The 16,110-nt window shown below is 56.8% G+C and overlaps 1 protein-coding gene across 1 annotated transcript; it reads right to left on the bottom strand.

The window, feature by feature from the left end:
• Nucleotides 1-21: 21 nt before the first annotated feature.
• On the bottom strand, nucleotides 22-15,567 carry STX1A (syntaxin 1A). Its single transcript, XM_049789550.1, has 10 exons — nucleotides 15,483-15,567; nucleotides 7,485-7,562; nucleotides 7,140-7,239; nucleotides 5,355-5,429; nucleotides 4,498-4,571; nucleotides 4,297-4,405; nucleotides 3,985-4,058; nucleotides 3,070-3,207; nucleotides 1,248-1,358; nucleotides 22-1,118 (listed from the first exon to the last, which is right to left on the bottom strand). Exons 1-10 carry the CDS (start codon nucleotides 15,510-15,512, stop codon nucleotides 1,041-1,043), a joined length of 867 nt encoding a protein of 288 aa, XP_049645507.1. The 5' UTR covers nucleotides 15,513-15,567; the 3' UTR covers nucleotides 22-1,040.
• Nucleotides 15,568-16,110: the final 543 nt, after the last annotated feature.

The raw sequence follows: 16,110 nt of genomic DNA, 5'->3' as shown, positions 1-16,110 counted from the left end.
AGACATTTCCAGCCAGCCGAAGCCAGGTACAGATACAAATGTTTATTCTACATAAAAATGTCACAAAATGGGCAGCTGGTTGTCCCGAGACCTTTGGTGAGGGGTGGGGGAGGGAGAGAAGTCGCTTTCAAGAAGGCAGCACGGACAGAGGTCACAGTCACTGGCAGGAGCAAAGCAGGGGGGGAAGGTGGGGCCCCGCGGCCCCTCTGCATGCACCCGCATGCATGCTCCCTGCCGGACAGCGGGGCACACTGGTGCGGGAGCCCCAAGATGATGGCTGCCGAATACTGCATCCCAGACACCTGACATCCACGTGGCACATTGGATGGGGGACAGCAGGGGCAGAACAAGGTCGCAGGCCACAGTGACGGTGTCCCCAGCACAACCGTCCTGAACATGCAACACAATGGCTTAAGGGCCCGATGGGCTTGCCTGGGAGGTGTGTGGGCCCGGGCTGCTAGTGGCTCCCCCTGGGCTCCACCACCTAGCTTCTTGGGGGTGCTGGCAGTCACCAGTTTCCTCCAGGCTACCTGGGACCCACTGGGCTGCAGGAATGTGGGAAGGGGGGGTGCAGGCAGCCCAGACAAGCAGGCTCTGCCATCGGCAGGGGAGGAGCCTCCCTGGCAGTGCTGGGCTGATAGAGGCTGTGCTGGGCTGACTCAGGGCCACCCCTGCCCCCAACCTGAAAAGCAGCACCATGTGGCCAGCTGGTCCCCACCCCTCGGGGGGCTCAGCTTAGGGGGACAGCTGGAGAGGACAGGCAGACAGGGCGGGTCAGGAGGAGGCAGGGAGCAGCAGGCTGACCCCCATGTGAGGCCTGTGACCTGGGGTGGCCCCGCCTGGGAAAGGGGCCCTCCGAGCTGTCCTTTGCTGTCCCCCCTTGCCTCTTCTGTACAGACATACACACAGTCACAAAGATCATGCACACGACGGCTTGGGCAGGGCCCAGGGGCAGGGCGGGCGGGCGGGCGGGCAGGGGCGGTGGCAGCAGCCAGACCCGCTTCATGGCGGACCATCAGATGATTGGCAGGTGGCAGGGCCTATCCAAAGATGCCGCCGAAGGTGGAAGCGATGACTATGCCCAGGACCACGCAGCAGATGATGATCATGATCTTCTTCTGCACAGGGATAGGAAGGACCCTCTGTATTAGTCTGGATGGAACACCAGAGGCTTGGGAGTTTGGGGGACTGGGGAGATCAATACGTTTGCACCGGGCAGAGAAGAGGGACAGATTTGGGATACGCACCCGGCGAGCCTTGCTCTGGTACTTGACGGCCTTCTTGGTGTCTGACACGGCCCGCTCCACGTAGTCCACCGAGTGCTCCACATTGTACTCAATCCTATCAATCATCTCCCCCTGCAGGCCGGGGGGCACCAGAGCTCCAGAAGGCTGCCTCTCTCAGGGTAGGACTTCTGGAAAGCACCCTAAGTTGCAGAGAAGAGAGGGTGAGGGCGGGTTCGAGCTTCTCCCCTGCGCCCTCCAGGCAGGCCAGTACCTTCAGATCCCCCAGAGATGCCCATTCTGGGAGGAGAGGGGCTAAATGTAGATGGGAAAGCAGGGTAGCAGCAGCTAATCACAGGGACCTAGGGTGTGCTCACTCCATCTTCCCAAGTCTGAGGGTTCCAGTAACCTCCATTTTTACCTGGAACCCTGCAGCTCCCAGATGACTGCCTGAGGTCACTCAAGCCCAACTGCAATCTTCCCTCCTGGTCCTCAAATGAGCCTGGCCTAGCTGATATCTCTGCCCTACCTGACCTACAGTTGCTGGGAGGGTTTGACTACCTCCTCAGAGATCCTTCCTAAACACCTAATCTAACATAGCTGCCAGGCCCTCGGCCTAGCTATGTTGGCATTACTCTTGAGCTTGTTAGAAATATATATCCAGGGCCCGGAGAAATAGCACAGCGGCGTTTGCCTTGCAAGCAGCCAATCCAGGACCTGAGGTTGGTTCAAATCCTGGTGTCCCATATGGTCCCATGCCTGCCAGGAGCTATTTCTGAGCAGATAGCCAGGAGTAACCTCTGAGCACCGCCAGGTGTGACCCAAAAATCAAAAAATAAATAAATATATATCCAGGGGCCAGAGCATTAGCACAGTAAGTAGGGCATATGCCTTGCATGCAGCAGACCCAGGTTCAATCCTGGCATCCCATATAGTCCCCTGAGCCTGTCAGGAGTGATTTCTGAGCAGAGCCAGGAGTAACCCCTGAGCACTGCAGGGTGTGGACCCCCCAAACAAAAACAAAACAAAATCAAAAAAGTCCAGGGGCCAAGAGGGTACAGGGAGGGTGCTTGCCTTGAATACAGCTGATCCAATCCCTACTCCCTCCATTTGGTCCCAAGCTCTGCCTACAATGAGCTCTGCCAGGAGCAAGCCCAGAGCAGCTCTGTATATGTCCCTTCACCCCAAAAAAAGCAGAAAAGGAAACATAAGTTTAGAGCTGGGGAGAGAGCTCCAGGGTTTTATATGCAGGAGGCCTGAGTTTGCTCCCCAATACTGCATAGAGTCTATAGGGAGTGATCCCTGAGCACAATGCTGGGAGTAGCCTGTGAACACTGCCAGATGTGATTTAAAAAAAAAAAAAAAAGACTGCAAATTCAGTAGTTACCTGCCCATCTGGGAATGGTGGCTGGGGAACTGAGGAGCCCTTTCATGAAATCTGGGGTCACTTTCAAAGTCTGAGAAGCCTACACTGCTGCCTCACTCCCGGCACAAGGGAGAATATCATCGAATATTCTGTCCTTCCCCCACACAGCCCTTTCACCAAACGACATGGGTTCCGGGGAGCAGGACCTCATCTGCCCTGGCCACATCTGTGCCTTCCTTGGGTCCAAAGCACCCACAAGACAAACTGCTGTGACTGAGACAGGGTGAGCTGGGCATGGAAAGCAGCAGGCATGCATGACCATGCAGAGGAGAGATTGGGACGGTTTTGAAAGGGAGACTGGTTACCTGGAGACTCAGGCCCTCCGGGCAGGGCAGCATGTTGGGTAGAAATGGGAGGGGTTAGTGGGGGGCTGGGAATGCTGTGGGGGTGGGGGCAGGACAGGTGCTGTCCCGCACGCACCTGGCTTTCCACCAGCATGGCCATGTCCATGAACATGTCATGCAGCTCTCGAATGCTCGTCTCCAGCTTGATGATCTCACTGTGCCGTGTCTCAATCTCGCTCAGGGCCTGCTTCGAGATGCTGGAGTCCATGATGATCTGGAGAATGGGACAGGGCTCTGTGCTGGGACCCCGGGTCCCCAGAACAGAAGCAAGCCAAGGCAGCTGGGATGGGCTTTGACCTTGGTAGAATGGTCCAGTAGCAGGCCCTGAGCCCTCCCCCACTTTCTACAAACTCCACTTGCTGTATCTCTGAATTTCTCAGGGATGCAATTTCTTACCCATCTGATGGGCATATTAACATGCCTTTCCTAGGCTTGAGACTGCTTAACACCCCTCTACAGAAGCCAAGGGACTACCCAAGGACCCAGGCCTGGGCCAGCCTTTGTCCACACCCTACTGTGTAATGGCCACCTCCTTTAAGAAGCCCTCTACTCCTCAGGGCAGTCCAATTGAGGAATGAAAGTGTCCCTAGGGGGCCGGAGAGATAGCATGGAGGTAAGGCATTTGCCTTGCATGCAGAAGTACAGTGGTTTGAATCCCGGCATCTCATATGGTCCCCTGAGCCTGCCAGGAGTGATTTCTGAGCGTAGAGCCAGGAGTAACCCCTGAGCGCTGCCGGGTGTGATACTTCCCCCCCAAAAAAAGAAAAGAAAAAGAAAAAGAAAGTGTCCCTGCCCAGTGGTAATGGCAGGACAGCAAGGGGTCAGGAGGCAGAAGTCTGTCTCCTTTTGCCACTAGCTTTTATGACTTCAGCGTGCATGGGGCTCTCTCTCCCTGGGACTCAGCCTTCTCCGAAACCCACCTCCCAGGAAGACATCCAAATACAGCACCTATCTGGGGGCTCCCAGTGGAAGGGGCAGCGTCCACTCTCACCCCAGAGGCAAAGATGGCTGGGTTCCCACTCTCCAACATATCCTCCAGCTCCTCACTGGTCGTGGTCCTGCCAGCTGCGGGCAGAGAGCGCACTGAGCCTGGATCCTTGCCAAGAGGGGCGGCAAGAGGGGGCCCTTCCTTCCTTGGTCCCATCCCACTTCATCAGCCCCACCCACCCTAATTTTGGCCCTACTCCCTGAATGACAGATCTCCAGTGAGGTCCCATCCCACCCAAATCCTGTCCAACACAACCTTGGCCTCGCCCTGTCCACCCACCCATGACCCCACCCCTTGACCCTGCTCCTCGGTTACTGATTTCCAGCTGCCTCTGGATGCGGCCCTTGCAGCGCTCTCGGTAGTCGGACTGTGTGGCGTTGTACTCGGACATGACCTCCACAAACTTCCGGGACAGCGTGGAGTGCTGCAGGACCGGGTTGGGGGTCGTAATGTGGGTGTCAGGCCAGGACCATGGCTCCCCACGCCCAGTGTCCAGCACCCACCCTGCCTGCCCACCTGTGTCTTGCGGATCCTCAGGTCGGCAGATGAGCGGTTCAAACCTTCCTCCTGCTCAATGCTCTGCTCTATGCCTGCGGGAACCAGAGGCGGCCGCTGCCCAGGGCTGCTGCCCGGCTCACCACTACCCCCTATTACCATACCCAGGACCCATGTGAGACCTCAGATGCCGAGGTCACCAGAGCAGAGAAAGGGGCGCTCTTCTGGGGTGTAAGTTTGTGCATAAGGCAGACACACGACACTGCGGAGATGCTGACATAATGTGCAGGCATGGATGGTGGCACCTGGCTAGGGGTCGTGACCAGAGAGGGGGAAGACTAGGAAGCCAGCTTCTGGGCACAAAATCCCCTAGCTAGCATTTGTGGGATGTGCACACCTGTGCTCCAGGGGTCATTCTGGTGGGCCCACTTTAGCCCTCTTTAGTAGAGGAGGGGGGGACAAGGTGGTACCCCAACCAGAGCTCCATGAAGCCTCAGGCAGCTCTCCAAGGCCCTGTATGCAGCAGCGCATGTGGGCCAATCTGAGTAAATATTGTGCCACTGCGCATCTACTGACACCCTCCTCAAGACAGCAAACGCCCATGGATCTGCTCAGAACTGGGAAAACTCCATAGGCTTCCTGGAGGAAGAAGCAGGTCTGCCACCCAGACTCACTCTTTTTTTGTTTTTGTTTTTTTTTGGGTGGGGGTCGCACTGACAGCTCTCAGTTTACTCCTGGCTCTGTGCTCAGAAGTTGCTCCTGGCAGGCTTGGGGGACCATATGGGATGCTGGGACTTGAATCAGGGTCCATCCTGTATTGGTCACATACAAGGCAAATGCCTTACCACTGTGCTATCGCTCCAGCCCTCCAGACTCACTCTTTAACTTGGAGCGAACTTTGTTTGCAGTTTTCTTTATGTCGGCCATCAGCTCCTCCAGCTCCTCCTTTGTCTCTGGGGTGGGGGACAGAGAGGAGACACCTTGGGCTTCCCCTCTCCATGGGCTAAGGCGCTCAGCTTCCTGTATGCTCCCCAGAAAGGAAACGGAGTCCCCAATTCCAGAGAGCAGAGCCCCCAATTCTAGGAAGCAGAGCCGCCTTCCTCGAGGTCCCTCCACCCCTTGCCGCTAACAGATGGGTCTAAATTTAAGGCAGAGATAATTGTGGAGCAGCTGGCGATGCTGGAGTTGGCACTGGGGAGCATTTACTTGATACTTGCCTGAGTGGAAGTGGGGATGTGGGCTCATCTAGCATCACCTGAGGGTGGCAGAGGGGAGCCCCCGGCCAGCAGGGGGGTGCTGACTGCAGCCAGATGCCAGATGCCCTCCTTGGGGCCTCATTCAATGGGGTGGGGGAATAGATCTTGTTCTACTGGAAGATGCTATTCACTGGCTACCCAGGGAGTGCAGGAGGGCAGGAGGTATTTGACCTGGGCGAGGGCTAATGGAGAAGAGATTCAAAGGGCTGGTGCCACTAGGACCCAGTGCCCCCAAGAGCTGGCAGGTAATGTGGATCCTCCAGCCCTTGTTCCAATTGGACAAAAGTCCTCAGAGGCTGGGAGCTGCCCTGGCTAGTGCGCCCTTCTTTGCAGAGGGGTTGGCTGTTTCCCTTTGGGGTGTGTCTATGTCTATAGTTCTAGCCATGCCCCAACCTCAGGGTAGCCTTAGGCTGCCACACCCCAAGAACTGAGCTCCGGACTTCTGCACGCCTCCAGCTCCTGGGGGTCCAGGTAAAGGAAGGACACTGGAGGGACCAGCCAGAAGCCCCCTCCATGAACATACCTTCCAAGAGGCATATGCCCAAGGCAGGGGATGGGGTGGGGGGCTCACCGCGGAGGAGGGTGCCTCATTCCACCGAACAAAGGAAAAACTTGGTTCCCAGCTGCTCTGACGTCTTCAGCCTCTTTTCTCAGACCCAAAATAGCCCAGCCCGGATGGCGGCCCCCAGAAGAGACAGGAGGGAGCCTTGGCCCGGGGAGCCCACTCGCTGCTGCCAGCTTTGCCTGACTCTGTGCCCACTGCTCTGTCGTCGCCCAGCACCCAGCCCATAGCTGTGACCGCAGGCCGGCCTTCCCACCCTGGCTGAGCTCTGAACTCCATTCTGAACTGGTCACCACTGGCAGAGGGTTAGCTGGGAGTAGCACGGGGTGCCTTGGCTGGGAGCATGGACTGACACTCTCTCTCTCTCCCCCTCCCGCCCCCCCCGCATAGGGCAGGTGGGTCCTTGGCGACTTCCTGGTGGCCGGTGCCAGGGCTGTCCAGCTCCCTCCGGAAGTATTGCCTGCTTGGCTGCTCTGCCCTCCCACTGCTCTGAGTCCTCACAGCTGCCATCTGCTTTCCTGGGAGTGGGAGAGGCTGGGCCTAACAACACCCAAGCAATCCCTTCTTCCCGCTCCAGGGACTCCTGGGCGTGGCTATCACCAACCACGCCTTCCTGGGAGCATGACCACTAAATAACCACGCCCAATCGGTGGTGGACTCCACCCACATCCCAGAGCCCCAAGCAGTGAGATGGGGCCAAGCCTTGCTCCTAATTTTGGGGTCACACTCGGCTGTGCTGAGGGCTGGCTCTGTGTTCAGGGATTGTTGTCTGAATCCAGGTCAGTCTTATTTCTCAAGGTTTCCCACAGAGGCACCCCCGAAGGAAGCCCTGGCTGGTCACTCACTCTCATCTGGGTTGGGGGAAGCCAGGATGGCGCTGTGCTTCCGCTTCACCTCCTCCACATTCTCCGAGATGGAGTCGATGAAGCCCCGGATCTCTTCCACCTGTGCACCGAGGTCAGGGAGGTCAGCAGGGAGACTCCATGGGCCCCCACGGGGTGGGGTATTTGGAGATGGGTTCAGTGGTAGGAATGGTGGGAGGGAGCACAACTCCCAAGACAGACTTGGTACCCTTCAGCTTTGGGCTCTGCATCCTCAAAGGGCTTATGCAAAGCCAAGGTGGGGCTCAGGGCAGGATCCCCCCCCTCCCCAGTCTGCAAGGGCGGGTGTTGGGTCACTGTGGCTCCCACCTGCTCGAAGAACTCATCCATAAAGCGGTCCCTGTCCACGGTGACAGTGACATCGTCGTCATCATCGCTGTCCTTGGCCTGCATGGGGGTGGGGGCATGTGTGAGCAGGTCAAGGGGGACCCCAGACCCTGTGCCCCACATCCACAGAGCGGAGCGGCTCTGCTCCCAGACACAGAGGTGCTCTGGGGATGCTGCAGGACAGGTCAGGTGACATTACACACAGTCCCCTCCAGACCAGAGACTGGAGTCTAGCCAGCACCTCTATATCTGGGGTCTGCCCTAAATTTTAGGGAGCAGCCTGTAGCTGAGATTGATTTCAGTCCTAGCCAGAGCACCAGGGCCCCAAGGCAGGGCCCATGAACCCATGCACCCTGGCTGGGCCCCGAAGGTAGGTTCACATATCATATAGCCTTAAGCTCAGAGCTGTCTTAGGTCTCACCTTAGGTGCTACTCTGAGCAGGGAGAAGGGTGGGGACACCCCTCTACCCCTGGGATGCCCACCTGACTCTTCCAAGTATATCTGAACTCTTCCAGATATATCTGAAGAAGGCAGGGATGGGAGAGGCTCACAATAGGCAGAGAGAAGACAAGGGGTGGTGTCAAAAAATCCAGCAGGCTGTCCCCCACTCACACCCTGATCCACTGGGGAAGAAATCTGGGCCCAGTTGAGGCTACCTGTCTCCTGACCCCCACTCTGGGGTATTTGCAAAGCTGAGAAAGAGAACAGTGGGGCTGCAGGGGGTGTGAGAAGGGGTAGCAAAGTGTGTTCCGGAAGGGCTGGGGGGGGGCTTCTGGGGTCACACTGTTCCATTGAGGGGCCCAGGAAGAGACGGGACTTGTGGGTCTGCTGGATGGAGGCGGCTAGGAGATCACACCTCCTCCCCCAGCAGCTAAAATAAAAGCGGCTCCCACAAGTGCCTGAGGCAGCTGCCAGGGGGTCCCCTCCCCCCTGAGCCCACCCAGCCTTGGAGTCTCTGGGAGCCATCTGGGAGCCATTTCTACAGGGAGCCCCTTGGGGCACAGAGCTGAACCCTGTGGAGGGGCAGCCATGAGTTCCTGTCCCAGTGCTGCCCGCTCTGCTCTCCAGGAGAAGGAAATTCCAGGTTCCTTCCAGAAGAGGCCACTAACAGAATTAGCCAGGCTTTAGGGGTGCAGAAAGTGCTTCTCCATCAGAAGTCCCTGCACCAACTGGGCCTCCACAGCAACCGCCTCCCACCCCCACCCCCATGTCCAGCAGAGGCTGGACAATCCTTCTGGGGGGGAGAAATGGCTCAAGTCTAGCTCAAAGGGAATGGAGACTGGGTGGGGGTGTCCCCCCTGGGATGTACCATTAAATTCACCCCAGAGACAATGTGAGGTTCAGGGCATGATTTCACAGCCTTGGTCAAACCAGCTGTAGCTCCAAGGAAAATTTTTTTCTGTTTCTGCTTGGAGGCCACACTTGGTTCATGATCAGAGATTACTGGCTCTTGAGTCAGGGGTTACTCCTGGCAGTGCTCAGGGGACTCTATGGAATGCCGGGGATCAAATGTGGGTCAAATTCATGCAAGACCAGAGCCTTGTCTGCTATACTATAGTTCCAGCTTCACTAAGGAAGATCTTTTTATCTGGGGCCTCAATCAGCAGTGCTCGAAGATCACTTCTAGTCTTTGGGGAACCATGAGGGATGTTGGGATTGAACCTGAGTTTGCTGCATGCAAAGAAAATACTCTACCTACTGTACTATTGCTCCGGCCTTACTAAAGCAAATCTTTTTTTTTTTTTTTTTTTTTTTTTGGTTTTTGGGCCACACCCGGTGACGCTCAGGGGCTACTCCTGGCTATATGCGCTCAGAAGTCGCTCCTGGCTTGGGGGACCATATGGGACGCCGGGGGATCGAACCGCGGTCCGTCTCCTAGGCTAGCGCAGGTAAGGCAGGCACCTTACCTCCAGCGCCACCGCCCGGCCCCACTAAAGCAAATCTTGAAGAGGTCCCTCCCTTCCACTACTTCTTCCTGGGGGGTGAATTACATGGTACCTCTTGTCCAGCTAAGCATCCATAATCATCTCCCTTTTCCTGAAATCCACCTGCTTACCACCACACTCCACTATTTCTATGCACTTCCAGCACCCCGGAATACTGATTCCAACAGAGCCGACAATCACAGCACCCTCTGATGCTACCTCCTTCTAGAACCTTCTCCAAGTCACTCCCACACTCTTTGCAACTGAGGCCCCCCCAAACACTATTCCTATTTTCCCCCAGAGTCACAGCCATACACTCTACAGCATCTAAGAATCCCTTGGCTTCCACTTCTAGCTTCTGCGTGCATGCTTCCGGCAACGGGGAGCTCACCCCTTCTCCTAAACACAATTGCAGTGCTTAGAAAATCTTTCCCTTTGTGGTTTATCCCAGGGCCCTAAATGACAGCCCCTCACTTACATCTGTTTTGCTTAGCTTCTACCATGTCTCAAGGCACAAGATTCACATGGAGGTTGTCTGAGTAGACTCGTCTCCTCCATCTTTCTAAGTGGTATCTCTGTTAATATAGCCAGAAATCACCTAGGCGACCAGTCACAGCACTTCCTACTGGAGGGGTTGGCAGGTGGGCTCCACATCCTACAGGATGGGCCCTGCCTCTGTTCCATGATTTCAGTCCCAGCAATACTGAGAACATGCCTGCCTGCTGCTATAAGTGGCCTTGGAGTTGAGGCAGAGAGAAACCGGCTAAACTCAAGGGTCGCTGAGTTGATCCTAGGAGTGAGTTCCAGAGGTGCTGCCCAGAATCAGACAGGCACTCTGCCAGCTAGCCAAGACCAGGTGCTACCCTTTGATTCTTCGGTCCTCCTCTAAATGCCCTGCTCCACAATGTCAGAAACAGGAAGCAACCACATGTTCCTCTTCTTTTTCCTCTCAAATTCAGCCTGAAAGTCTTGGGGTCAGAACAAGAGGGCAGTGGGGAGGGTGCTTGCCTTGCATGCAGCTGACCTGGTTCAAGACCCAGCATTCCATAAGGACCTCCAAATTCTGCCATGAATAATCCCTGAGTATAGGAGTCAATCCAAACATCACTGGGTGTTGTTCCCAAAAAGCAAAAACCCAAACAAAATAAATTCTAGGGACCAGAAGATAAATATAGGACTTTCCTTGCATGAGGCTGGCCTGGTTTCAATCCCTGGCATCCTATATGGTACCCCGAGTCCCACCAGGAGTGATCCCTGAATGCAGAGCCAGGAATAAGTCCTGAGCACTGCCAGATGTGGCCCAAATCTCCATTCTATTTATCCTTTCCCCCAGAAAAGACCCCAACAACCAATTTCTAAAAGAAATCGGAAGGAAGGGATGGGTGAGGGTGTTAGGACTGTAATAGCATTTTTGTTTTATTTTGTTTTTTTGAGCCACACCTAGTGGCACTCAGTGGTTACTCCTGGCTCTGTGCTCAGAAATTACTCCTGGTGGTGCTTGGGGGACCATATGGGATGCCAGGGATCGAACCCAGGTTGGCCACATGCAAGGAAAAAGCCCTCCCCACTGTGCTATCGCTCTGGCCCCTCTAGGGCTGTTCTTATTTCTTCTTCTTTTCTTTCTCCTTTTTCATTTTTTGTTTTCTTTTGGTTATTTTGGGCCATATCCAGCAATGCTCAAGGCTTACTCCTGACAGTGCTCAGGGAACTCTACAGGATCAACTGTGGGCAAGGCAAGTCCCTTCCGCATTTCTATCTCTCTGGCCTTTTATTTTATTCTTGATTTTGGGTCACACCCGACAGTGCTCACTCAGGACTCAAGTCCGGGCAGGCTCAGAGGACCATCTGGGTGCCGAGGATTGAACATAGGTCAACCACATGCAAGGCAAGAACCCAACCTCCTCTGCCCCTACCCCCACTTATATTGGGGGTTTGGGTCACACTGAAGGTTCTTGGGGCTTACTCCCAGCTCATGTGCTCAGGAGTTATTCCTGGTGCTCAGGGGACTATAAGGGATGCTGGACATTGAACTTGTGTTGGCTGCATGCAAGGCAAATACCCTCCCCACTGTACTATTTCTTTTTTTTTCTTTTTGGATTTTTTTTGTTTTTGTTTTTGTTTTTTGTTTTTGTTTTTGGGTCACACCCGGCGGTGCTCAGGGGTTCCTCCTGGCTGTCTACTCAGAAATAGCTCCTGGCAGGCACGGGGGACCATATGGGACACCGGGATTCAAACCAATCACCTTTGGTCCTGGATCCGCTGCTTGCAAGGCAAACACCGCTGTGCTATCTCTCCGGGCCCTCTTTTTGGATTTTTTTGGGTCACACCCGGCAGCGCTCAGGGGTTACTCCTGGCTCTACATTCAGATATCGCTCCTGGCAGGCTTGGGGGGCCATATGGGATGCTGAGATTTGAACCACCATCCTTCTGCATGCAAGGCAAATGCCTTACCTCCATGCTATCTCTCTGGCCCCATTTTTTTATTTCTTTATTTTAGAAATGAAGTGAGAAGAGTAGGGGGGTGAGAGAATGGCTTGCTGCCTTCTTCACTTGGAACCCTCATCCAAGGACAGTAGACCAGGGGCCTTCCTGAGCTTTACTGGGAGTTTGGGGTCACACCTGGCAGTGTTCAGGAGGGTCTGCTCCAGCAGAGAACTCAGGGGGTTGGTCCCTATGGTGCTCATGGGACCATATGCAGTTCTGGAGATCAAATCAAAGTCAGGCCACAAGCAGAGCCAGCATATCTCTCTCTCCCTCCCTCCCTCTTTCTCTCTCTCCCCCCCCCTCTCTCTCTCTCCCTCTCTCTCTTTCTCTCTCTCCCCCTTCTTCCCTCCCTCCATCCATCCGTCTGTCTGTATGTCTCTCATGCTGTGATTTTCAGCCTGAGATACACAAGACCAACACTGGTGCCAACAGCTGGGCTGAGCCAGAGAGGGAAAGTGGGGAGGGCATTTGCCTTGCAGGTGGCTGAGCTGGGTTCAATCTCCAGTATACTAGATGGTCCCCCAAACACCACTAGTAGTGTGATTCTTTTTTTGTTTGTTTGTGTTTGTTTTTGTTTTTGGGTCACACCCAGCGGTGCTCAGGGGTTACTCCTGGCTGTCTGCTCAAAAATAGCTCCTTGCTGGCACAGGGGACCATGTGGGACACCGGGATTCGAACCAACCACCTTTGGTCCTGGATCAGCTGCTTGCAAGGCAAATGCAGCTGTGCTATCTCTCCGGGCCCAGGAGTGTGATTCTTAAGTGCAGAGCCAGAAGTAACCCCTGAGCATCACCGGGTATAGCTTCACCCCTCCCAAATTAAAACCACTGATTAAGGCCTGAACCTGCCTGGTAGGGTCCCCAAACCCTTCCCCATGATGAGGACACAAGAGGGATTGGGGTGAAATCACAGCGGGTAAAGCTTGCACATGGTCGACCTGGGTTTCATTCCCAGCACCCCACAGGGTCCCTGAGCCCTGTCAAGACTGAGCCTTGAGCAAAGAGCAGAAGAAATCCTTGAGCATTGTTGGGTCTGTCTCAAATAAAAAAAAAAAAACAAAAAAAAAAACAAAACAAGAAGAGAGTTGGAGTTTGGGGAAAAGAGATGATGAGAGAAAGGGGAGATGGGGAGTAAAGAGGGTAGGCTTCCCAGCCAAATCTGGCTGCTCAGAGAGCAGGACCTTGAGTCCCAATGTTCCCCACCCTCGGGCTGGGCCCTACATCCCACCCCCTTTGCAGCTGTGCCCCCTCTCTCTGCCAGGGCCAGGCTGTCCCCAAGGCTCCCACATCTGTGCCATCTGTCACCAGCCCCAGAGCCCAGGACCCCCATTCACTCTATTGTGGGCCCAGGGAGGAGTGACAGCTCCAAAGGGCTTAGGGAAGGAGGCCTGGGAATTGGCATGTTCGGGGCCAGGGGTGGAATCACTCAGAACCTGGTCTCTGGCTGGTAGGACTCAGACGGGTGGGTCTCTGCCAGCAGAGGCCCTGTGGATGCCTCCTTGGTTTGCAGACGGAGCGGGAGGTGGCAGGGCTGGGCCGGCCTGCAGAGCCAGGAAAGCCGCCAGCTCCTTCCCAAGTGTGACTTTTATAAATAAGCTCCCTCGCTTCGCTTCCAAATGTGCGAGAGTGGGGGGCCGCGGGGGAGGGGCTGTGTCGGCCCATGCAGCACCTTTGTGCCCAGCCAGGATGGTCTCTCTGATGCTGGGGCTCCAGATCCCAAACTCCTGACTCTGGGAGGTCAAGGTCTTCCCCGACCAGACACTCCCCGCCACACTTTTGCACCCTGAGAAACTGGGTTAGAGATTTTCCCAGCTTCACTTCATAGTGAAGACAGATGGGGGACCGGCAGCATCCCACATGAGCCGGTCACCCCACGTGAACTGGCCACCCCACCCCACCTGGCTCCTACACTGACCGACTAAGGGCCCCCTAAGGGCTGAGCAAGCAGGAGGCTGGCTGAGTCTTACAGTCCACGTGACCCCTGTAGAGAGTGGGGTTTTTTTTTTGGGGGGGGAGGAGGCAGAGGGGTTCAAGCTCTCTTGGGAGGTCTGCCAAGCCCCTCCGGGCCGGGATCTATTTTCAGGGCACAGGTAAACCCATATCTACCAGCCCCAATACCAGCCACTGCTGCTATATCTGCTTCTACTTTGCAGACACCCCCACCCCACAACCTCCGCACCCCACGCCCAAACATCACGCACTGCGGGCTGCAATCAGATCAGATCTGTCAGGAAACAGTGTAAGCACAGACTGGGGAGTTTAGATACCCGAGTCCCCAGGATTATTCCTTTGAAGCTTCCTGGGGTTTGCCTCTGGGCTTGGCCCTCAGCCAGCAGAAGGCAGGAGTGCTAAGTCCCCCCCAAATGACAGAGGTGGGGAGCTGGGGAGCAGGTGGCAACATAGAGGGCTAGGGGCAGAGGACAGACTACCGAAAACTTTCCCTAAGAGGCCACCCAGCTCTCTGGCTCCAAGCCAGGCAGTAGAAGGGGGTCCTGGGGGACCAACCGGGCTAGCATCCCTTATAAACGTGCACTGAAGCTTGGCCAGCCCAGAGCTGCAATAAAGCTCGTCCTGGCTTGCTACTGGGGTGTTCCAGCTTCCCACCTAAGTGTCATTCAAACATCCCCCAGCCCCGGGCCCAGCCTTCCCCAGGCTGAAGGGCCCAGTTTCTTCCCTGCAGAAGAGCAGGTCGCGAGCGGCAGGGCGATTCCGGGGGGCTCTGCCAGCCCCAAGGGTGAATGAGCTCTGACTCAGAAGGCTCTGTGCATCCTCCCCGCTCCCCCAAACCCCGCCCAGGAACCACACCCCAGGGGCCTCGGCGGAGACACAGGTGGAAAAATAGGTCGGATTCGGCCCGGGCTGCTGGGGTAGGTCTGCAAACGCAACTGGAAGCGGGGCTGGGTCCGGGTCCGAGCCCTTCTAGACCCGATGGCACCATGGCCCAAATAGGCACCGGGCGGGGAGCCACAGGTGAGGCCAGCCACAGGTGCCGGGGTGCCCGGGAGACAGTCCCCCCAACAACGAGAGCGCGGCCCCACCCGGGTGCAGGGTTTCCCCGCAGCGCGCCCCGCACCGGGCTCCGATCTATGGCCCTTCCCGCTGGGCCCGAGCCCGCGCACCCCGGGGGTCAACGTAGGGGCGCGGGGGGCCCAGTCGGGACGAGCGATCGATCCATTCACTCTGCTCCCCGGGGCCGGGGCATTGCATAGCATTGCAATCCATTGCATTGCATTGCATGGGTCAGGTTCGGGTCCCGGCTACCCGCCTCCGATCGCACCCCCAGAGCCCCCTCCCCAAATCGAAGGGGCATCAAAAAGTTTATCCGGGACCCCCCCGGCTCCAAGCGGCACCAGCCCGCGGGGCCAAGGGGGCGGCCACGCCACGGACCCCGCCACCCCGAGAGGGTCGGAGGGGCGGGACCGAGGGTCGAGATGGGGGGGGGGATCTCGAATCACCCCGCGGAATCCCGCCAGGCCCGGGACATCGAGCAGCCGTCTGGGGTGCAGCCGGAGCGGGCAGGGCGCCGGGGCGCGCGGGGCGCGGGCGCAGGGCGCGCGGGGCCCGGACTCACCGTGCGGAGCTCCTGGGTTCGGTCCTTCATGCTCCTGGGAGTGGCTGCGAGAGGCGCCGGCTGCAGCCGAGTGAGCCCCGCATGCGCGGAGGCCGCCCCGCGACTGCGCAACGCCCGCCCGGCCCCGCCCCGGCCCCCGGGACCCCGGCCCGGCCCCCCGCCACGCCCCGCCCCGCGCCCGCCCGGCCCATCCCCCGGTGGTCCAGTACCCGCGCTAGGGTCGGGCACCCCCGACTTCCCCGTTCCTACTTCTTTGGGGGGGGGCCTCCTGTTGCGTCCTCCAGTCTGAGGAAACTCAGCACTACCTGGGATTTATTGGGGATCCTCTCTCCCCCACTTCTCGGCCTCCCTCTTTCTGGACCCTGAATCTTCACCCCCCAGAGTTTGAGGGAGGATCCCTCCCCCAAACTTGAAGGTGAATTTTCTTGCCCTGGAACATCTAGCAAACTAAAACACACACCCCCAAAAATATACAGAAAATAAAGGGTGCAAGGAAGAAGCACCTGCAGCTAGCTAGCTGCGGGATCTGCGTGTCCAGCCTCTCCCTAATACCCACCCCCGCACCCAGGATCTGCCCCTTTCCCAAGAGTAGCAGCCCTTTCCCTCAATAGGATGCAGGGACCCCTCT

This window comes from Suncus etruscus, chromosome 15 (assembly GCF_024139225.1).
Source record: "Suncus etruscus isolate mSunEtr1 chromosome 15, mSunEtr1.pri.cur, whole genome shotgun sequence".
NCBI classification, from domain to species: Eukaryota; Metazoa; Chordata; class Mammalia; order Eulipotyphla; family Soricidae; genus Suncus; species Suncus etruscus.
The sequence above is the reverse complement of the archived record's forward strand: the minus strand, read 5'-3'. Positions and strand labels throughout refer to the sequence as shown.

Excerpts from the sequence above, each read along its gene's own strand:
- STX1A (XM_049789550.1), bottom strand. The coding sequence starts at position 15,512 with ATGAAGGACCGAACCCAGGAGCTCCGCACG. Across the intron at positions 4,572-5,354 it reads AGTTCGCTCCAAGTTAAAGA|GCATAGAGCAGAGCATTGAG; the intron begins GTGAGTCTGGAG and ends TGGTTCCCGCAG. Across the intron at positions 3,208-3,984 it reads CAGCCATCTTTGCCTCTGGG|ATCATCATGGACTCCAGCAT; the intron begins GTGAGAGTGGAC and ends CCCATTCTCCAG.